We start from the raw sequence: 23,014 nt of genomic DNA, 5'->3' as shown, positions 1-23,014 counted from the left end.
ACAGGGTCTCAAAGAGAAGAGCCTAAATGTGTATATTACACCCAGCAGAGCACACCTTCACCTCCTTTTGTTTCTGTGTCTGAACGATCACTTGTGGGGGGCCATGAAATGGACAGCTTCTTAAAGCGGAAAGGCAGAGCATCAAAGTCTTGTGGGGGCAGGTTCTGCTTTACTCTCCGTCTTTGAGCATCAACAAAAAGTCATTACTCCTGGACTCTGGTTTGTTCACACAAGTTGTTTCCCACAAATGGTCACTAATTTTGGAGCTACTGGTTTTCCTTGCTATCCCTTCTCAGAGGATCCTGTCTCAGAGGGGTTAGCCATGTTAGTCTATCTCTGCAAAAACAATGAGGAGTTTTGAGGCATATTTATTTGGGCATAAGCTTTTGTGAGTTGAACCCATTCATCTGAAGTGGGTTTTATCCACGAAAGCAGAAGATCTTGATTATTTGCAATGCACCTAAAAGAATGTTTCAGCCAAGACTTCCAGTGACCTGGACAAGTGTCCTTGCTTTTGATTTCGGTTTGTTCACCTGTTATTCCAGTTTGGATATGCTGAATGAGGAGAGATTTGGTAACTGGAAATGCTTCTGGTTTTAGCTGATGTGAATCAATTTGCAGTTTGGTTTTACAAAGTCTTACTGAGCTATTTTCATAGCCAGTCATTGAATCTTTACGCTTAAGCCCAGGAATGGTTTCATTGGCTCTGTGTGTGCCTGCCTGACCTCAGAAAGCTTTTATCTTCAGAACTACTAAACCATACTAAAGTTATCTTAAAACTCCAACAAATCCTAAAAAGGAAACTGACCAGAACATGGATTATAAATAGAAAGGATGGGTTGGGAGCATAACATGACCTGTAGTGACAAGAGACAGAAATGTCCTCACAGTAAGCTCTGGATCAAAATATTTCTGCTATTTAAACACACACTTTTGTCTAAATACCATTGATTTGCTGTCTACATTATTACAGGATTTTTGGCAAAAAGAGTAAAGCAGCTCGGAGTTTAAACCAGAAGGGAGCATTAGATCATCTAGTCTGATGTCATGTACGTCACAGATGATAGTTTCATCCAGTTACACTGGCATTGAACCCGTGAATGTGTATTTCACTACAGCATCTTGCAGAAAGGCATTCAGTCTTGATATGAAGACTCCAAAAAATGGAGAATTCATCACTTCCCCTGGGACTTTGTTGCGTGGCTAGTCACCCTGCTAAAAAACCTGTCTATTGCCAGTGTTTAATTTTCCATGAAATAAATGCCAAGGTACAAGCAGTTAGGTGCCAGGCTTAAACAATTTTTTTAAATGATGTTGCAAGTGGCAGAACTGACAGGGCTTTGAACCGCCAGGCCTAGAGGGGCCAGGGCTCAGTACTAGCACAAATGAGCACAGCTTATTGCTGAGCTTGAGTTTGTGAGGCACAGCTTTCAGCCATTGGTTCTTGTTCTGCCTTTCTCTGCTAGATTAGAGAACCTGCTAGAACCCAGTGTTTTCTCCCCAAGAAGGTGCTTATACACCATTCATCTTCGCACCCGAAATGATAGCAAAATCCTCCACCACCACCACAGATTTCAACTGAATGCTTGTTGCAGCATCATTTTCTTAACTTTGGCAGCCAGCGTAGCCATTAGGAATGATTGCTTTACTTAATTTATTTTAAAGAATAAACATTTGAAATTTGAAGTGGCCTTGGTAGCAAACACAGGAGGCTCTGGTGACCTTGCTCTTTGTACAGGCCAGTCAGAGTGGGATAGGTTCATTCCTGATGGCACTTTGAGGACTTCAGTGGAATTAACACTAGGGTGGAATTTGTCCTAGTACATCCTCTCCTGCTTTGCAGCTCACGTTTTCTTCCTCGGTAGCTTAATTCTTCTTCAGTGTACTCAGGAGGCTGCAGTGCCAACATAATATTGGAGGAAGATAGCTGCACAGCCTTGGAAGTACCCTCCCAAAAATGGGAATGCCGTAAAGACCCTGACATGGACAGCTGAGTGCATACCTGAAAACCTATTGAACTGAGCAATGCTGGGCCCTCAAATCTTGGGATGCCCCAGCATCAGTTTGTCTGCACAAAGGGTAAACAATTTGTAATTTTTGTTTTCTTTGCATCCAGGCAGAATGAATTCTATTTAATCTCATGGTGGAGAAAATTAGCGAGCCCTGGGAGGAGGGCCTGTCCAAATTTGGAACAAGTAGGAAACAGAGTAAGAAGGCAGATCTCATCTGCACGTATACACATGCACAGTCATATCCTGAAGCCTATTAAAACTTAAGTATTTACCTGCTTGGAGTAGACCGATCTAGATTATGTCCATTCCATCATGGCTAAGACCTCTGTTTCTGGGTGTCTGTGAATACACAGACAAATCAAGTATCGGAGGGGTAGCCGTTTTAGTCTGGATCTGGAACAGTATCGAAGGGTCCTATGGCACGTTATAGACTAACAGAAAAGTTTTGAGCATGAGCTTTCGTGAGCACAGACTCACTTCATCAGATGCTGGTCAGCCCTTCCTGACTGAGCTAACCTTGTTATCCCCACCCTTGCTCTGGCTTATTTATACCTGGCCCTGCAGATTTCCAAGACCAGCATCTGATGAAGTGAGTCTGTGCTCACGAAAGCTCATACTCAGAACTTTTCTGTTAGTCTGTAAGGTGCCACAGGACCCTTCATTGCTGTTGCAGACAAATCAAATGAGTCTGCAGTTCATTTCATCAGACTGTGGCTCGTGTTCGTCTAGTATTTAAAAACAGACATGGCTGAAAATCTGAAGCTGATCATTTAGTTTCATTGCAAACTTTTCCTAACGTTGGTGTTGCAGTGCCATTGAGACCCTGTGCTGAATTGGGCTTTCTGTCTGGATTTACAGCAGCCTAACTCCCCTGATAGCCATGCAAATGACAGAAGAGTTAGGTCTTGCATGTCCTCGTGTGTACAGCTCGTCGTGCAGTAATAGCTCAGTGGTCCCAGGTACGCAACCCTGCATGTACTAGCCGTTCCCTGTGCCTGTGTGCATTAGGCTGCAGAAGGCCCAGGAGGAGCACCGCACCGTGGAAGTGGAGAAGGTGCATCTGGAAAAGAAGCTCCAGGACGAGATCAGCATTGCCAAGCAGGAGGCGCACCGGCTGCGGGAGCTGCGAGAGGGGACGGAGAATGAGCTGAGCAGACAGAAGTATGCTGAGCAGGAGCTGGAGCAGGCAAGCATTGTATACCCCATGTACAAGCAGAAGCAGGAGGGCGGGATGCCTACATGCTGTGTGGCCATTGCTGCTCCCCAGAAAACACAGCTTTACTCCTGCAAGTGGGCCCTGTTGCTACCACTCTCCCAAATGATCATGGGGAAAAGAGAGGTCCAAATAGGTCTGCCTCTTCCTCATAGAACACTTTCCCCAGAGATTGCTTCTCATAGGGCCGTCTGTGCAATCCCCAGAGAGTTGACATCAGATGCTCTTCCAGTGCTGAGCCGCCCACTTCAAAGCCTCAGCCACCCCCGAAGGGAAGGAACTGAGTTCAGTCCCTATCTCTGATCCCGCAGGGCTGAAATCCAAGCACAGACGCTACCCCTTTTATTTTATATGGCACTCCATTTGTCTGTGTTTTAGGAGAACTTTAGAATTGGGCAGTTGAGGCAGCAACTAAATTACATATCCCCCCACCCTCCTTTCCCCTCCATCTGCCTCCACGCAGCTCAGACACCTTCCGCCAGAATTTACATACAGTTACCCAAGACAGGAGTTTCCTCTTTAGGCTAACATGGACGTACCTCAAAATACACTACAGTTCAGCACATCCACCCCTTCATTGCCACACAAATACAAATTGTATTGTATGTGCTGCGTGTGTGTGGCCTTTCTCTTGTAATCTCCAGTCCCCTATCTGACTCCACTGCTGACCCTCGGAGAAAGGTGGGATTACACCCATTGCCCACTTCCCTTCCTCTTCAAGTTTTGAATGAAACCTGAAGCCAGCTGTGAACTTAATCAATCTGTTGTTTCTTAGAGACCTTCAGGTGGGAGTCCTTGAGTGGGTGAGTAATGGCTTTATCCATCCAGTGTGCACTGTGTGATGTAACACAATCACCACTGAAATGACCTAGAAGCCACGTGTATAATTCACCAGCCCCTTGTACTGACCATACAAGCCAACAGCAACCTATTAGAATCTAAGGTATTTTGGAGTCCCTATGAATCCTGAAGTCTGAGCTCCTCTTGCGCCAGTTGAGGCTGCTAAGGAGGAGGTCTAGTTTGTCAAAGGCCTTGCTGGAGGCTCCTACTGGAGTGATTTAAGGTAGGCATGCCTTAGTGAAATGGGCCTCATCCACCCTAGAAATCACACACTGACCCACTCCCAGTGATGTCAAACCCCACCAAAATATAAGCTGTGCTCAGGCATCACACATTCCATAGCCCATTTCCCCTTTGTGTGTTGGTCCCCTTATTGTCGTTTTACACCTCTGCCTCTCTGGCAAGTTTCCCAAACTCCATTGTTTTGGTTCCAGAGGAACCCTGCTGTCCACGAACATTGTGAACAGACTTCTGACCTCAGATCCAAGTGGGTCATCTCCTTTCTACTCTGAGTGTATACTCAGCACATCCAGGCAGGCAGATAACATGGGTGGGAGTGTGTCAGAACCTAGGTGGACTAGAGAGGACTGAACTCCATGTGTAGTGGGAGATCAGGTCAGTGGAGGTGAGACTGACAGGAGAATTTAGTCCTCACAGACATTATGGTGCAGTCCCCATACTTCTGTAAAAATGTAGGAAAATTACATTTAGCGTTACATTGCAGATAATAGTAAAATGGTGATAGCTAACTATGACATGTGGCTATTCTACAGGCCTCTACTGGTTTACAGACTGGGTTGCGTGTCCTCTTGGGGACATGCAAGCTCTTGTCAGGGGTTACAGAAGAAATGTCCTGTCATGCCAGACCACACAGTCTGTTGAGTAAGGTTTGGCAATCTAATTATGAAGTATATTATGACCCTATCTCAAATGGAGGAAGAGATTTCCTTATTTGGAGAGGGGTACGCCACCCAATAACACGAAACCCACTGCTCTAGAGGGACTGGTAAATGGACTCATGGGTAGAATATGAAATTTCAGGTGTCTGAGTGTAGTGTGATGTCCTTGGCTAGAAATAATGCTTGAGCCAAATGCAGTTTAAATGGAGCTGGGTCAGTGAGGAGGGTAAAGAAACAGATCTAGGTTTACTGAGGGTTCATTAAACATTTACCTTCTCAATCCGGTATGCAGCTGTCTACCTTGGAAAAAGAAAGGGTGGTAGCCAAAGCTGTGTTGACACATGGTTCTTGCTAGCAAAGCACTAATCTGGTCAGAATCCTTAAATAGAAGCTGCTCCAACGTCCAGCGAAGTCAGTATACACACTCCCCTTGAGGCCACAGGGTGTTTGGATCAGGGCCAGAGTGAACGCTAGATGCAAGTGACTCTCTTGTGTTAACAGCCCAAGGTGTTGTCTCAGTTACAGGGACATGGTGAGGTGCGGCCCACACTGCAAACTTTAATTGTGTGATAACCATTCAGGGGACATTACTACTGTAAATGGAGCCTGAATGCGTGGGGATAGCCCTGGTATAACGATCTGAGGGGTCCGTTTAAAGGTTGGGGGATAATGCTTTAAAGGCGAGAGCACACGGTGTACCCCCGAAGGACAGCCTCATACACAGTAACACCCTCTGTTTCTAATCCGGTCTGAGGGGCACAGTGATGTTGAGGTTAGAACACAGTGTTGTGAGTGCAGCAACGAAGGGTCCTGTGGCACCTTGTAGACTAACAGAAAAGTTTTGAGCATGAGCTTTCGTGAGCACAGACTCACTTTATCAGATGCTGGTCTTGGAAATCTGCAGGGCCAGGTATAAATAAGCCAGAGCAAGGGTGGGGATAACAAGGTTAGCTCAGTCAGTAAGGGTGAGGCTTACTACCAGCAGTTGATCTGGAGGTGTGAACACCAAGGGAGGGGAAGCTGCTTCTGTATTTAGCTAGCCATTCGCAGTCTTTGTTTAAGCCAGAGCTGAGGGCATCGAATTTGCAGATGAATTGTAGCTCAGAAATTTCTCTTTGGAGTCTGGTCCTGAAATTTCTTTGCTGTAGAATAGCTACTTTTAAGTCTGCTACTGTGTGGCCTGGGAGATTGAAGTGCTCTCCTACGGCAAAGAAATTTCAGGACCAGACTCCAAAGAGAAATTTCTGAGCTACAATTCATCTGCAAATTCGATGCCCTCAGCTCTGGCTTAAACAAAGACTGTGAATGGCTGGCTAAATACAGAAGCAGCTTCCCCTCCCTTGGTGTTCACACCTCCAGATCAACTGCTGGTAGTTAGCCTCACCCTTGCTGACTGAGCTAACCTTGTTATCCCCACCCTTGCTCTGGCTTATTTATGCCTGGCCCTGCAGATGTCCAAGACCAGCATCTGGTGAAGTGAGTCTGTGCTCACGAAAGCTCATGCTCAAAACTTTTCTGTTAGTCTATAAGGTGCCACAGGACCCTTCGTTGCTGTTACAGATCCAGACTAACACGGCTACCCCTCCGAGTGTTGTGAGTGGGTCTTCTGGGTTCTGCCCCTTGCTCTCATTCTGAGTAAGTCACTTTTGCCTTCTTGCGCCTCAGTTTCCCTATTTTTAAAACAAAGCCGGGGCCTCATCAACATAATTTCCAGTTTCATGCTCTCTCGTGAATACTGCATTTCTGAAAGTTCAGGCTGGGGAAGAGGCTGAACTGGTCTGCAGAGAGAGATTGAGTACCCATTAGATAGCTGCAAGAATCACAGCTAGAACCTGATTGTACTGACCAAGCACCACGTTTTGTGTCTAAATGGTCTTACCCTTTTGCTCCTGTATGAACTTCCTTTTAACAAGCTCTTTGTGTTCGGCTTAATCCCGGCACTGAAAAGAGGCAGCTGCTTGCTCAGAGATGTCGGCATCTCTGCTGTAGGGAGAGCTGTAATTCCATACCTGGCAGATCAGCAGGGAGGGGAACCGAGATTTACAGGGCTCGGAGATAAAGGCTTTGAACAGCTTTACTCTGTCCTTGGCTCTCCCCTCATCCACGCCATTGTAATTCCATTAACTCCATGTAGTTACTCTTCTTGTCACTTGTACCAGCATAAATCTGAATCAGGCCCTCTTCTTGTCCCTTCAGCCAGCATAAATCAGAATCAGGCCCTGTCTCGTCAGACTGCGAGAGATAGACCAGATCTGCATTGTATAACATTCTGCTTAACCGCATTGGTAGCTGAAGTGATAAGGGAGAACCACAGCTCAGTGCCTGACTTGTGGTAGAGAGAAACACATCAGAAGGAATCCAAGCTGTAGAATGTAGGGAAGCATCAGAGAGGTCGCCGGGTTAGCCTGTATCTTCAAAAACAACAAGAAGTCTTGAGGCACCTTATAGACTAACAATATTTTGAGCGTAAGTGTAACAGTTTATCTTCCAAAATATACTCATCACTCATTTAACAAGTACTTTACTGATGAGTACTCGCTAAAACAAGCAACATATGTACCTACCTTTATTCACTATATGAGTGAACTTCCCCCCTTATGTGAGCAGGGTCCCTGGCTGGAGATGAGCCAGCCATAGGGTCCCTGTCCGGGAGGCTGGGAGAGCCACAGCCCTGCAGCTGGCTCCGCTTCAGTCGTGGGGTCCCTGGCCAGGGGAGGGGATGCCTGAAGCCCTGCGGCTGGAGCAGAGCCGGTTGCTCAGCCCCAGATGTGGGGTGGGGAGACCTGCAGCCCTGCAGCTGGAGCCTTCTCCCTCCCCTCCCTCAGACATGCAGCTGTCTGACAGCCCTTGGGCTGGGGAAGGAGAGGGAGAAGGCTCTTAGCTTGGTTCCCGCCCCTGCAATGGCAGGAACATGAAACTGACCAGCCATGAGCTGATCAGTTTCCTGGCCCCACAAGCCATGAGGAGACTGGAACCAGCCGGTCCCTGGTTCCCAGCTCCTGTCACTCTGGGAGCCAGGAAACTCACCAGACCTGGTGGTTCCTGGCTCCCCTCCCCTTGCAGGAAAATTTAAGTTATGCAGGGGTTGCAGGAACAACTCAAGGGTTTACTGTATTAGGAACCGCCTCACCCTCCCCGCAGGCCTCACTCTCGGCCAGGTTTAACCCCATCCCTGAAGGCCCAAACCACCCCCAGCCTCACACCCCCCTGCAGCCCCAAACTGCCCCCAGGCTTACACCCCCCAGCAGACCAAAACTGCCCCCAGCTTTACACCATTGCCCCCTGCAGCCCCAAACTTCCCCCAGTCATAGACTCCCGCTGCATCCCTCAACAGCCCTGGCCTTCGACACTCCTCCTCCTCCCGCAGCCTCTTCACCGGGGCTGCTAGGCTGGGTGGCTCCCCCAGCCCTCCTGCTCCCAACAATTAACTCAAGTATTAAGGTTTCAGCACCTAGGCATAAGGTAATTGCTATCCCCACCGATAGAGACAGCTGCCATCTCCAGCAGCTATTTCTGTTGATAGATATCTGCCTGAGGCAACAGTGTTAACAAACTGCAAATGGCTTCTGTAACAGCCTCATGCAGCTGGGAACTGCCCAGCTGGTGACCTTTAACAAATCTAATGGGACCTTGTTTGGGTCCTGACCCATAGGTTGGGAATCCCTGCTCTACGTACAGAACAACAAGAAGTCTTGTGGCACCTTATAGACTAACAGATATTTTGGAGCATAAGCTTTCGTGGGCGAAGACACGGTTCATCAGATGCATGAGTGGGGGGTGGGGGGGTTTCAGAGGGGTATTTAAAGAGTGGGGTCCCAGTAAGAGGGAGGGCCAGAGCTGACAAAGTCTATTCAGCAAGGTGGAAATGGCCCAGTATCAACAGTACTTATCAAAAGAGGTAAAAACAAGTCAGATCAGACTCTGACAAAGGCTCACATCCCCCTGTCTGATCTGACTTGTTTTTACCTCTTTTGATAAGTACTGTTGATACTGGGCATTTCCACCTTGCTGAATAGACCTTGTCAGCTCTGGCCCTCCCTCTTACTGGGACCCCACTCTTTAAATACCCCTCTGAAACCACCTCCCCACTCATGCATCTGATGCAGTGGGTCTTTGCCCACGAAAGCTTAAGCTCCAAAGTATCTGGTAGTCTATAAGGTGCCACAAGACCTCTTGTTGTTCTCAAAGCTACAGACTAACACAGCTACCTCTCTGATGCTCTACATACACACACTCTGTCCTATTTCTGGCACCAGACTATTCAAATACATCAGAAAAGTACCTAAACTCGTCTGATTTATGTCAAGTTACAAGCACTTGGAATGAATTGGAGACTTTCACATGTCTTTAAATGGCGATTTAGTGTCACTCTTATGAGTTTTTGCCTACAAGCAGAAATTTGGGAACCAATTGTGCTCGTATAGCGGGAGATGAGTGTATCTGTTAGTCTATAAGGTGCCATAGGACTTCCTGTTGAATGGAGGGAAGTCCTGCTGGCTGCTCCATTTGTTCATGTAGCAGCTTCTCCTGTGCAGGAGGGGCCACAGGAAAGAGAATGGTGCTGTTCTACTCAACTGATAGCACGATTGTCTGCTTGGCTCAGTGAATAGGAATTCTCTCTCTTACACTGACCTCAAGCCCCAGCCTGCAGGGAGACGGTTTCCTGGAGATTTCATTTTCTTTTTAGTGCCAAGTCAAGTATTGGGGCTATCACCAAATGTCTGCTGGAGGGGCTACCTCGGAGAGTGTGAACTGGAAGGAAAGGGTCCCTGTTTCTCCTATGCCTTCCTGTAATGTTGCTGCTCTGACTGTTTCCATGGCAGGTCCGAATGGCTCTGAAGAACGCAGAGAAGGAGCTTGAATCTCACTGCAGCTGGGCCGCACCAGAGGCCTTGCAGAAATGGCTCCAGCTGACCCACGAAGTGGAGGTCCAGTACTATAATATCAAGAAACAGAATGCAGAGAAACAGCTGCTGGTGGCCAAAGAGGGGGTGAGAACTTTGGTCTTGGTAGTCCTGAATTCTTCCCACCCTGAGGCTGGGGAATTAAATCCATAAATAGATAGCTCGATAGACCTAGAACGTCTCTCTCTGTGCAGCTCTCTCCTGCCTGCTGCCATATCTGGCTGGCCTGTTAAAATGCAACAGTAAGAAATCCTTGCTTGCAGGTACTCAGCCCCAGTCCCGTAACTGTGCACTGCTCTTTGAGCTGTTTTGTGTGAGGTGTGTAGCATAGTGACAATAATATGCGACTGTTGCTTTGTGTACAGAAATATAGGGTTGATCCTCAGAGGTCATCTACTGATTCTAGTGTATCCCTTCCCATGCTGAAGCAGAATAAAGTACACCAAACCATCCCTGCCAGGTGTTTGCCTAACCTGTTCTTAAAGCCATAGGGGTTCCATGGCTTCCCTTGAAAGCTTACTGCAGAGCTTAACTGTCCTTGTGGTTAGAAAGATTTCCTAATATCCCACCTAAATCTCTCTGACTGCAGATGAAGCCCATCTCTCCAAGTCCTACACAGTGGACATGGAAAACAATTGATCACCACCCTTGGTGTAACATCCCTCAGTGTATTCAAAGGCTGTTATCAGGTCTCCCCCTCATTCGTGTTTTCTGGAGACTAAGCATGCCCAGGTTTTTTAACCCCTCTGATAGGTCAGGGATTTTAAACCTCTCAGTTTTGGTGCTTTCCCTCTGCTCTCTCTCCCATTTGTTCACATCTTTCTTAAAGCCTGGTGCCCAGCACTGAACACAATGCTCCAGTTGAAACCTCACTGTGCTGCATGTAGTGAGACAGTTACCTCCCATAACTGCCATATGACACTCTTGTTAATGGATCCCAGAATGAAATCGACTTGTTTCAAAGCATTGTTGGCTCGTGTTCAGTGTGTGACCCATTGTAACCCTCAATTCCTTTTCATCAGTACTGCCACTAGACACTGTCCCCATTTTGTGGTTGTATGTTTGATTCACCTGTTTTTAGTGTAGTACTTTGCTTTTGTCATCATCGTAGTTCGTGTGGATTTGAGACCAGTTCTCCAATTTGTCAAGGTCATTTTAAATTTAAATTACGTCCTGCAGAGTGCTGCAGGCCTTCCCAGCTTGAGGTCATCTGCAGATTTTATAAGCATCTCTCCACTCTGTTCTCCAAGTCATTAATGAAAATGTGGACTAGTACCGAGCTAAGGACAGATAGATCCCTGTGGGTCCCCATTAGGTACATCCTTCCAATCTGACAGCCAACAATTGATTACTGTCCTTCGGGTACGGTCTTTCAACTATTTGTGCCAGCACCTTATAATCATTTGGTCCAAGAACATAAGAGTCCGTACTGGGTCAGATGAGGTCACCAAGCCTAGTGCCCTGTCTCCTGACAGTGGTTGGTGCAGATTCCTCAGAGGGAATGAACACGAGGAGAGCAGTTCTCGAGTGATACATCCCATGCTGTCCAGTCCCAGGTTCTGGCAGTCAGAGGGTTAGGGACATCCAGAGGACAAGGCTGTGTCCCTGACCATCTTGGTTAATAACCTGTCCTTCACGGACTTAGGTATTTCTTTTTTTAGCCGAATTATACTGTTGGCTTTTACAACATTCCCTGGCAATGAATCCCACAGGTTGACTCTGTGACGAAGTACTGCCTTTTGGTTGTTTTTAATTTCCCTGGCGACCCCGATTTATGTCGTGTGTCTCGTTAGTTTTCTCTGTCCTAAGATGAACAGTTCCAGTATTTTTAATCTCTCCTCATATGGAAACTTCTGTATCTCAAATCACATATATCTTTTATGAGATGGGGTGGCCAGAAGTGTACATAGGAGGATTCAAGGGGTGGGTCTACCATGGATTTACATAGTGGCATTGTGATATTTTTCTCTTGTTATCTATCCCTTTCCAAATGGTTCCTAACATTCTTTTTTTTTGAATTCTGCTGCACACTGAATGGATGTTTCCGGAGAACTGCCTGTGATGATTCCAAGGTTTCCTTTGGGAGTTAACAGTTAATTTAGACCCCATCGCTTTGTATGCATAGTTGGGTTATGTTTTCCAACATGCATTATTTTGCAACACGTTTTCTCAGTTGATAGTAACAGAGAGATAGCCGTGCTAGTCTATACACTATCAAAACAAAAACCAGTCCAGCAGCACTTTAAAGACTAGCAAAATAATTTATTAGGTGGTGAGCTTTCGTGGGACAGACCCACTTTTTCAGACCATAGCCAGACCAGAGCAGACTCAATATTTGAAGCACAGAGAACCAAAAACAGTAATCAAGGAGGACAAATCAGAAAACAATGATCAAGGTGAGCAAATCAGAGAGTGGGGGCGGAAGGTCAAGAATTAGATTAAGCCAAGTATGCAGACAAACCCCTGTAGTGACTCAGAAAATTCCCATCCTGGTTCAAACTACACGTTAATGTGCCGAATTTGAATATAAAAGTCGGCTTGGCTGCTTCCCTTTGAATAGCAGTGTGAAAGTTTCTTTTTCAGTAACACACATACTTTTAATAGTAACAGAGAGGAAGCTGTACTTGTCTATACACTATCAAAACAAAACATCAAAAATATCAAAACATCAACTCCATACTTTTAAGTGTTTAACAGAATGCCCCATTCCATTAAAATGTTGACTAACTGGTTTGTGGATCTGGAGTGTTTTGATGTATGTTTTGTGCCCATTCACCCTTTGTCTAAGGGAGTTAGAAGTCTGTCCAATATACAAAGCATCTGGGCATTGTTGGCACATGGTGGCATCTGTGATGTTAGCAGAGGAGCATGAGAAAGTGCCCGTGATTCTGTGGGTAACCTGGTTAGGTCCAGTGATGGTATTTGCCGAGAAGATATATGGACAAAGCTGGCAGTGGGCTTTGTTGCAAGGAAAGGTTCCAGGACTGGTATTCCTGGGGTATAGACTGTGGCTGTTCGTGAGGATCCTCATAAGGTTGGGAGGTTGTCTGTACGAGAGAACAGGCCTGTCACCTAGGGCCTTCTGGAGCGTGGCATCCTGATTAAGGATAGGTTGTAGGTCTTTAATAATTCGTTGCAGTGGTTTGAGTTGGGGGCTGTAGGTGATGACCAGTGGTGTTCTGGTTTTGGCTTTTTTGGGCCGATCTTGGAGTAGTTGGTCTCTGGGTATTCGTCTGGCCCTGTCGATTTGTTTTTTCACTTCTCCTGGTGGGTAATTAAGGTGTATGAATATTTGGTAAAGATCATGTAGTTTTTGGTCTCTGTCAGTTGGATCAGAGCAAATGCGATCGTACCTAAGAGCTTGACTGTAAACAATGGATCTACTCACGTGTGCAGGATGGAAGCTAGAAGGGTGTAGGTAAGTACAGCGATCAGTAGGTTTTCGGTACAGTGTGGTACTGATCAGGCCATCCCTGATTAGTACTGGAGTGTCCAGGAAATGTATCTCTTGCATGTTGTAATCGAGGCATAAGTTGATGGTGGGGATGTAGATTGTTGAAGTCTCTGTGGAATTCTTCTAGAGTCTCTATACCATGGGTCCAAATCATAAAGATGTCATCAATGGATCTTAAGTAGAGGAGGGGTAATAGGGGACGAGAGCTAAGGAATCGTTGTTCCAGGTCAGCCATAAATATATTGGCATATTATGGGGCCATGCGGGTGCCCACAGCAGTTCCACTAATCTGGAGGTATAAATTGTCCCCAAATCGGAAATAATTGTGTGAGAGCAAAGTTACAGAGGTCAGATACCAGACTGGCTGTGGTGACATCAGGGATGGTATTCCTGATTGCTAGTAATCCGTCTTTATGTGAAATATTAGTGTCTAGAACCTCTACATCCATTGTGGCAAGGATGGCGTTATCAGGAACTTTTTCCAATGTTTTGTAATTTCCTCAGGAAGTCGGTGGTATCTCGGAGATAGCTGGGAGTGTTGGTGGCATAGGGTTTGAGGAGGGAGTCCGCATAACTGGATTGTCCAGTGGTAAGGGTGCCAGTACTCAAAATGATAGGGCGTCCAGGGTTTCCACAATATGCCAATACATTTATGGCCGACCTGGAATAACTTTGGGCAAAAGTCAGCATGGTTTCTGCAGAGGGAAGTCGTGTCTAACTAATCTATTAGAATTCTTTGAAGGGGTTAATAAACATGCGGACAAGGGGCACCCAGAGGACATAATATACCTAGATTTCCAGAAAGCCTTTGACACGGTCCCACACCAAAGGCTTTTATGTAAATTAGGCGGTCACGGGATAGGAGGAAAGATCCTTTCATGGATCGGGAATTGGTTAAAAGACAGAAAACAAAGGGTTGGAATAAATGGTAAATTTTCACAATGGAGGGGGTAACTAGTGGTGTTCCCCAGGGGTCAGTTCTGGGACCGATCCTGTTCAACTTGTTCATCAATGATCTAGAAAATGAGGTAAGCAGTGAGGTGGCAAAGTTTGCAGATGACGCCAAGTTGTTCAGGACAGTCAAAACCAAAAGGGATTGTGAAGAACTACAAAAAGATCTCAGCAAACTGAGTGATTGGGCAGCAAAATAGCCAATGAAATTTAATGTGGGTAAGTGTAAGGTAATGCACATTGGAAAAAATAACCCAAATTACACGTACAACGTGATGGGGTCAAATTTAGCTACGACAGATCAGGAAAGGGATCTTGGAGTTATAGTGGATAGTTCTCCGAAGACATCCACGCAGTGTGCAGCGGCAGTTAGTAAAGCAAATAGGATGTTAGGAATTATTAAAAAAGGGATAGATAATAAGACAAAAGATATCATACTTCCCCTATATAAAACCCTATGGTACGCCCACATCTTGAGTACTGTGTGCAGATGTGGTCTCCTCACCTCAAAAAAGATATATTGGCATTAGAAAAGGTTCAGAAAAGGGCGACTAAGATGTTTAGAGGTTTGGAACGGGTCCCATATGAGGAGAGGCTAGAGAGACTGGGACTTTTCAGTCTGGAAAAGAGGCGATTGAGGGGCGATATGATAGAGGTATATAAAATCATGAATGGTGTGGAGAAAGTGAATATAGAAAAATTATTTACCTTTTCCCATAATACAAGAACTAGGGGACACCAAATGAAATTGATGGGTAGTAGGTTCAAAACTAATAAAAGGAAATTTTTCTTCACACAGCGCACAGTCAACCTGTGGAACTCCTTGCCGGAGGAGGCTGTGAAGGCCAGGACTCTATTAGGGTTTAAAAAAGAGCTTGATACATTTTTGCAGGTTATGTCCATAAATGGCTATTAGCCAGGGGTAAAGTATGGTGCCCTAGCCTTCAGTACAAGGGCAGGAGATGGATGGCAGGAGATAAATCACTTGATCATTGTCTTCTGTTCTCCTTCTCTGGGGCACCTGGCATTGGCCACTGTCGGCAGACGGGATACTGGGCTGGATGGACCTTTGGTCTGACCCAGTATGGCCGTTCTTATGTTCTTATGCCTCGATGACTCCACGCAAGAGATACATTTCCTGGACACTCCAGTACTAATCAGGGATGGCCTGATCAGTACCACACTGTACCGAAAACCTATTGATCGCTGTACTTACCTACACCCTTCTAGCTTCCATCCTGCACACGTGAGTAGATCCATTGTTTACAGTCAAGCTCTTAGGTACCATCGCATTTGCTCTGATCCAACTGACAGAGACCAAAAACTACATGATCTTTACCAAATATTCATACACCTTAATTACCCACCAGGAGAAGTGAAAAAACAAATCGACAGGGCCAGACGAATACCCAGAGACCAACTACTCCAAGATCGGCCCAAAAAAGCCAAAACCAGAACACCACTGGTCATCACCTACAGCCCCCAACTCAAACCACTGCAACGAATTATTAAAGACCTACAACCTATCCTTAATCAGGATGCCACGCTCCAGAAGGCCCTAGGTGACAGGCCTGTTCTCTCGTACAGACAACCTCCCAACCTTATGAGGATCCTCACGAACAGCCACAGTCTATACCCCAGGAATACCAGTCCTGGAACCTTTCCTTGCAACAAAGCCCACTGCCAGCTTTGTCCACATACCTTCTCTGCAAATACCATCACTGGACCTAACCAGGTTACCCACAGAATCACGGGCACTTTTTCATGCTCGTCTACTAACCCCATAGATGCCACCATGTGCCAACAATGCCCAGATGCTTTGTATATTGGACAGACTTCTAACTCCCTTAGACAAAGGTTAATGGGCACAAAACACACATCAAAACACTCCAGATCCACAAACCAGTTAGTCAACATTTTAATGGAATGGGGCATTCTGTTAAACACTTAAAAGTATGTGTGTTACTGAAAAAACACTTTCGCACTGCTATTCAAAGGGAAGCAGCCAAGCTGGCTTCTATATTCAAATTCGGCACATTAACGTGTGGTTTGAACCGGGATGGGAATTTTCTGAGTCACTACAGGGGTTTGTCTGCATACTTGGCTTAATCTAATTCTTGACCTCCCACCCCCACTCTCTGATTTGCTCACCTTGATCATTGTTTTCTGATTTGTCCTCCTTGATTACTGTTTTTGGTTCTCTGTGCCTTAAATATTGAGTCTGTTCTGGTCTGGCTACGGTCTGAAGAAGTGGGTCTGTCCCACGAAAGCTCACCACCTAATAAATTATTTTGCTAGTCTTTAAAGTGCTACTTGACTGCTTTTTCTTAGTTTATCTGTAAGATTTCTTCTGCAGTTCTCCCTCGTCCACTAGGTTAGTCATCTTAAAGAAAGAAATTAGGTAGGTTTGACAATCCATATTCACCCTTACTTATTATCCTGTTAACATCTGGGTGCCTAAAATGGATGGTTTAATCACTTGTTCCAGTGTTTTTCCGGGTATCAGGTTGACTGGTCTATTGTCTTCTGGGTCCACTTTCTAAAGACTGGTGCTGTGTTTGCCATTTTCCAGTCCTCTGACCTCCACCATCCTCCTTGAGTTCTCAAAGATAATTGCTAATGATTCTGAGACTGCTTCAGATAGTTCCTTAAGTGCTGTGGGATGAATTTCATCAGACTGTGCCAATGTGGACATATCTGAGTATTTGTTTACTCTGTTCATTGTCTGTTGACTCTTTTGTATTAGTTATGTTCAGTGTCTGGTCACCATTAACCTTTTTAATGAAGACTGCAGCAAAATAGGCATTAAACATCTCAGCTGTCTTGATGTCATCTATTATTAGCTCTGTTTCCCTGCTAAGCCACATCCCTGCACCTTCCTTCAACTTTTTCTTGCTCCGAATGTATTTATAGAACCTCTTCTCATACCTTTTATGTCACTTGCCAGGTGTAACTCATTTTGCACCTCAGCTTTTCTGATTTATGTTATCCCTGCATGCATTTGTTATGCATGCTTAGTGGTTAATCATGTTTCCCTGGAGATTTGATGATCTCAGGTACTGGTGTAATGTTTTACATTTTCAAAATTCTGCATACACCTTAATAAAGCCACCCAACACAGTTGTTAGTCCCTTTACAGAGGGGGAAATTGAGTCACAAAGAGAAGAATCGTTCAGTTTTGTGTCACAGCGGGTTTAGAAGTGTTGAATTCTAGGTTCCCCACCGCATATTCAGGGCATTAGACAACTCTGCTGTTCATTGAGCAAGCAGCTTTCGATGGATACATTTAAACCTTCTAACATGCATAACTAGCTATTGCATGTCGTACAGGAAGTTTCCACAGTGCCGCCCCCCAGCTCCCCCGAGAAGAAATCTGGTCCCAGGTGTCATGTGTACAAGGGCCGTGAAATTTCTGCCGTGTAAAATGTATACGTAGTCTTAGCTAGCTCTGTCATTTCCCTGTTCCCAGCTGTTTAAAATCTTCTGAGCGATGCAGAGCAGCAGAAGGGAGCAGGAAGCTCTTGCACCCAACGTGCATGGCTCTCTTGACATTGTGCAGCAGGAAGAGGTGACAGGACAGAGATGAGTCTTACCACATTCCGCCCACAAACGCCGTAGCACTTCAGCCATTTCCTGTGAGGTTTCAGCTGCAGTGTTCCTGGCCCTGCTCTGCCTTTTGCAATTCTGCAGCAAACATTAGAGCACAGAGACCAAAGAGCTGTATGTAGGAACGTGAGATTCAAATGTGTTCTAGAGGAGGCAGAACCCCATTTCAGGATGTTAGGATCCTGCTGGGGAAGTTTTTTGTTGGTCTTTTGGTAACGAGCTGGTGGGATGGCAGGAGTCGTTAGCTGTACAGTTGTAGCAGGTGCTCTGAAATCTAGTCCTGACCCTGCTCTCATCTAACCCCCTTGCCAGCGTGGTACTTGAAATAACAGCCTTAGATAAAGAGGCAGTTCAGGCTACTTGCATGTGCACAGTCACAAGGCTATTTCTGTCGTACCCACTTTTGGGATATCGTTGTCTGGAGGAAACACATGGGTTGATCCTTCCGGTTACTTTTCTCTGTTGATATGTTTCAGGCAGAAAAAATTAAAAAGAAGCGAAACACTCTCTTCGGCACGTTTCACGTTGCACACAGCTCCTCCCTCGACGACGTTGATCATAAAATCTTAACTGCAAAGTGAGTATCCACCATGTCACTTTCTGCTGTTCCCCCTGAACCTGGCCCCTCACACACAGGCAACTGCAAAGTTGCCCTGCCCCCAGGGGTGGTCTCATTTTGCTTTGCCTCATTAGGGCGAGACCCAGACCTGCAGCTCACGTCTGTGGATCCTGAACTCTGAGGATCAGTCATTCTGTAGTAACCATTTACTCCCAAGTGGAAAATCAAGTCCCAGCCATTTACACTGGTTACAGATCCCATGTCTCTTGCATTGGGACAATTTTCTTGCTCTAGCCTGTTGCTGGATGTGCTATGTAGTGGCCGTGTTCCTTCTCAAAGGGTCCTTGATCTGTTCTGTAAGTCCCTCCCTTTCACGGTGGAAGCGTTCACTGGGACTTTTGGAAGGTACCTGTGAATTCTATGCCACGTTTCCTTAGCGCGAGACTTTGAGGTTTACGTGAGTCAGGCCTCTATCAAGATTCTTTGATGCTGGCTGTTGTTGTCACACAGACAATCTGTATGGGGGGTTAACACACAAGAAAATCCCATCCCAAAGTGACTATTACGTCAGTCTCTGCAGGGAGGCCCGATGAAATGCAGCCCTGGGAGGAATCTCAGCTGAATTCTCCAGCTCCCTCCTCCAGGCTCACTAGGCTCTTCTGTCTGGTGTAACTGATTTCCACTCTTTCTCGTTTGCTATTCCTATTACCCCGTGTGCACCTGGTTCTCAGGCAAGCCTTGAGCGAAGTGACGGCCGCACTGCGGGAACGCCTGCACCGCTGGCAGCAAATCGAGCTGCTCTGTGGCTTCCAGATTGTCAACAACCCAGGCATCCACACGCTCGTAACAGCCCTGAACATCGATCCCAGCTGGGTGGGCACGCCCCGGCCCAACCCCTCCCACTTCATCATGACGGACGATCTGGACGATTTGGACGAAGAGATTGTCTCTCCCTTGTCCATGCAGTGTATGTATCCCCGGCGAGATGACGCACTGAGATGGGATAGCCCTTAGCCACTGGGAGAGCAGTGTGGTACTTTAGATAAGCACAGGGAGGTGGGATGCTTTGGAAGGGAACAGCGTAAACGTATTGTTTGAGTGAGAGTCACTCTTTTGCTGGTGTGTCATTATAAGCTGGTCCCCATTGCCCCATGGCGCCCATGAGGGACAGACGTTGCTGCTCGTGGCTGTCTAGGGCAGAAGGCAGAGCGAGACATGCTCTGTGTGGGCAGAGCAGGGGAAGAGAGGGTGTTGGTGTAGGTGGAGGGGGAAGGGGTCCAGACAGCTGTTGGCTGAATCTCAGTTAGAACCACTTACCAGTCACAGCTTCAGCAGAAGTGTGAAAGGGGTGGAAGCAGGTGCTTTGCTGAGAGCCTCTAGGCCAGGCTCTAACCAGGCTAAAAGGTATTGGCAAATCTGAATGAAAACCCCTGAGTACAAAGCAGAGCAGCATCTCCAGCGTCGCGGCATGGGCCTGGGCTGAATTGTCAGGTGGCTCTAGCGTACGGTTTCCCGAGATCCTCAGCACCTGTAGTGCCAGGCTCCCAGCAGGCAAAAATCAGGCTAGCTCAGTTGACTAAGGCTACGTCTGCACTACCCCGAAGATCGACCCGCTCTTGGACGTGCAAAATCAACCTCTCGGGTTGTAGTTGACCCCTGTTTTCCTCATGAGACAAGGAGGAAGGGAGGTCGACAGGAGAAACTCTCCCATCGACCTCCCCCAGTATGGACGGCCAAGTTAGCCAAGCACAGATGCACTGATTTTAGCTACGCTATTGCCATAGCTTGAATTGCGTATCTGTGGTCGTGTAGAAGCCACACTGCTTTACAGCAAAGAGCCTGTCTGGCTCACTGGGGGGTGCATGGCCTAAGCGCTTTTGCAAACCCAGCCCTTGGCATCTCCAGCTGGGCTCCTGACATGAGTGACCCCTTAGTTTCACCACCGCCTGGCCCCCCGAGAGCCTGGGGGGTGGGTGCCGTTGCCTGGGTGTGGGTGTCCTGCAGGGGAGAAGGGTGGTGCTGTGGTTGATCTGTTCCTGTTGAGAATGCTGCTGAGTACCAGTGATGATGATGCCTGTAAATCAAACTTTTCTCTCTCCCTTTCAAACCTGATTGGCTAACCCCAGACGCGGCCTGGCTTTTGGGGCGCAGGTTCAGTGACCGCTCGTCTATCTCCTCGGAGGAGCAGTCCCTCTGGAAATACCCTGGTTTGGTTCTCTTGGTTGTTTTTATTTTCACCTGCTGGACTAAAATTTACCCACAATTTTTCCAACTTTTTGGTACACGGACTAACTCACATGCTCTTTTCCAGTGAGACATTAGCATCTGTACTAACCTCTGGGCAGAGTCTGCTGGGATGAAGAAGAATCACGTCAGCTCCTTCCTCCTCCTCTTGTGTTGGGGTTTTGCAAACCAGGGTTTGGAACATGGTTTTGTTCAGGCCTTGGAGGGTAAATGCTGTTCCCCTCCCACTCCCCGGAGGACATGGAGAGTCAATGGTCAGCAGTGCTCTCCCTCTCTCGGGGTGGTTCAGGCTATAGGAGAGAGATGTCGCTCACAGCTGGGTCTGCTTGGGTGCTCAGGTGCAGCCAGCTTTGCCAGATCAGGCAGGGTGTCTCCTGTTCCCGAGACCCAGTGAGGACGGCGTGCTGAGCTCCTGCAGGGCCGGAATGTCCTGTGCGACTCCCCACTTCCACTGGTTATTTCGCCCTCCGTGTCGCACTGCAGGGCTGGCCTGTGTGTAATGGAGGAGGACGGATGTAGAGTGCCGTGAAGATCTGCCTCTAAAATAAGGGCAGCGGGGTGACCCCAGCCAATGTGTAAAGTGAGAAGCGAGACACAAGGTGCTGAGGGTTTGACTGATGACTGTGTAATTACTCTGGCTAAACCGGAGTGGAACTCCACTGGCTCACGTGGAATTATAGGATGGTTAACGTGTCATAGTCAGGCCCGGAAAAGTAACCAAGAGCTCTGATGCACAATCTGTTAATGTTTATAAGTCACAGGCTCCTCATGCAAAAGGGAAACACACTGGGGTTGTGAGTGACCCCAGACCACACTGGATATGTCTCCACGGGGTTTAACAATCCACAGATCGCCCAGGGGCAGCTGGCTCTGGCTCTGGAGATATTCACTCTGTGGTGCTGGGACTCCACCCCCCCCTTGTGCCGCAGCTGGAGCCCAAGTGACTATCTAGTAATGTTCAGCCCTGCAGCCCAAGCCCTGTGAGCCCACCAGTTGACCCAGGCCAGCTGTTACCCCCCCGTAGATGCACCTGCAGAGGTTGGATTTGAAAGCAGGAGTCCTGACTTCCAGTCCGAGCGCTAGCAGGCAAACCCCAGGGGCACGACAGGTGTGTAAGGAGCAAAGGTGGGGAATGAAAAAAATTCCTACATCCATGGAGGGGATGACTCAGTGGTTAGAGCATTAGCCTTCTAAACAAAACAAAGGGTTGTGAGTTCAGTCCTTGCAGGGAACTTTCAAGGGTCTGGGGCGGGTTAAATTTGAAAAAAAAAAAATTGCCAGGGATGGAGATAGGTCCTGCTGTGAGGGTCAGGGACTGGACTCGGTGACTTCTCGAGGTCTCTTCCAGCCCTACGAGATATGTATCACCATGTTTCCAAGGCTTGAAGGGACCACTGGGAGCATCTAGTCCAACCTCCTGCCTTGCACAGGCCAAGGACCCGCCCCCATAAAGAGGAGTGGACAGGCCCCCCAAGGCGAATGTGTCCCAGTAAGGAGAGATGAGCCCTCAGTTCTGCAGACTGTCCTCTGCCTGCTGTATGATACTGAAACTTCCCTGGGCCAGTACTTTGGCTGTGCACTGAGCTCTGCTGGGAGAAGAGGAAGTCTGACAGTCTGAATAGCCCCAGCTCCTCATTGAGTGATGGCTCACGTGCATTCCAAGTTGGCTGTGCGCTGGTGCATACCCAGTTGGCAGAAGTTTTTTGCCCTAGCCAGTAGCCATAGGGTAGGTGTGGTGCCCCCCAGGAGAGGTGTCTGTATGGCAACCAATACATGCACTGCCTGACCCACCACCTGCTCAGTTCCTTCTCCCGCTCTGTCCCTTGTTGGAGCTCTCTCTTCTTCTGTAGTCAGCTGGTAGCCGTGGCTTGTAAATTAGTTAGTAATTGTCAGTGTAAATAGTTGTAAATAGTTTAGATAGTCACTTATCACTTGTAAATAGTTTTCACTTAGTTATCAGTGAGCTGAGGCAGGGCTTTAACCCCTCTTGGTGCTTCTTCGGCCCCAGGGCATCTCTGGCTCCCCAGGTTTCAAAACCTGTTCAGAACGTGGCGAACGAATGCCCAAGAGTGGTCCCCTCGGGATTTGTCTGAGTTGCCTCGATGAGGTTCACCTTTGTGAACGTTGCACCATCTGTAAGGCCTTCAAACCTAGGACTCTAAAGGACAGAGCGCAACGTTTAAAAGTCCTTCTGATGGAAGAGGCCTTGCGCCCAGACGTCTCCCCGGCAGAAGCTCAGAGCAGCGCATCGCTGGTGCGGAGCACTCCAGCACCATTGGTGCCATAAGAAAGTTCCCAACGTCGGGACGAGGGGTCAGCACCTAGCGCTACG

General features: G+C 47.2%; 1 protein-coding gene across 6 annotated transcripts in view; it reads left to right on the top strand.

The window, feature by feature from the left end:
- The window catches only part of STIM1 (stromal interaction molecule 1), a 188,993-nt gene that overhangs the window by 148,223 nt on the left and 17,756 nt on the right, over positions 1 to 23,014 (top strand). For 4 of the 6 annotated variants that reach the window (XM_075013850.1, XM_075013764.1, XM_075013681.1 and 1 more), the window contains 5 exons: positions 3,021 to 3,198; positions 9,788 to 9,955; positions 18,356 to 18,456; positions 19,170 to 19,405; positions 20,565 to 20,645. In XM_075013850.1, the coding sequence (XP_074869951.1) occupies positions 3,021 to 3,198; positions 9,788 to 9,955; positions 18,356 to 18,456; positions 19,170 to 19,405; positions 20,565 to 20,645 (764 nt within the window). The remainder of the gene's footprint in view (positions 1 to 3,020; positions 3,199 to 9,787; positions 9,956 to 18,355; positions 18,457 to 19,169; positions 19,406 to 20,564; positions 20,646 to 23,014) is intronic. The other 2 variants (XM_075014088.1, XM_075013926.1) reach the window with 1 other exon arrangement.

This window comes from Carettochelys insculpta, chromosome 1 (assembly GCF_033958435.1).
Source record: "Carettochelys insculpta isolate YL-2023 chromosome 1, ASM3395843v1, whole genome shotgun sequence".
Taxonomy (NCBI): Eukaryota; Metazoa; Chordata; order Testudines; family Carettochelyidae; genus Carettochelys; species Carettochelys insculpta.
The sequence above is the reverse complement of the archived record's forward strand: the minus strand, read 5'-3'. Positions and strand labels throughout refer to the sequence as shown.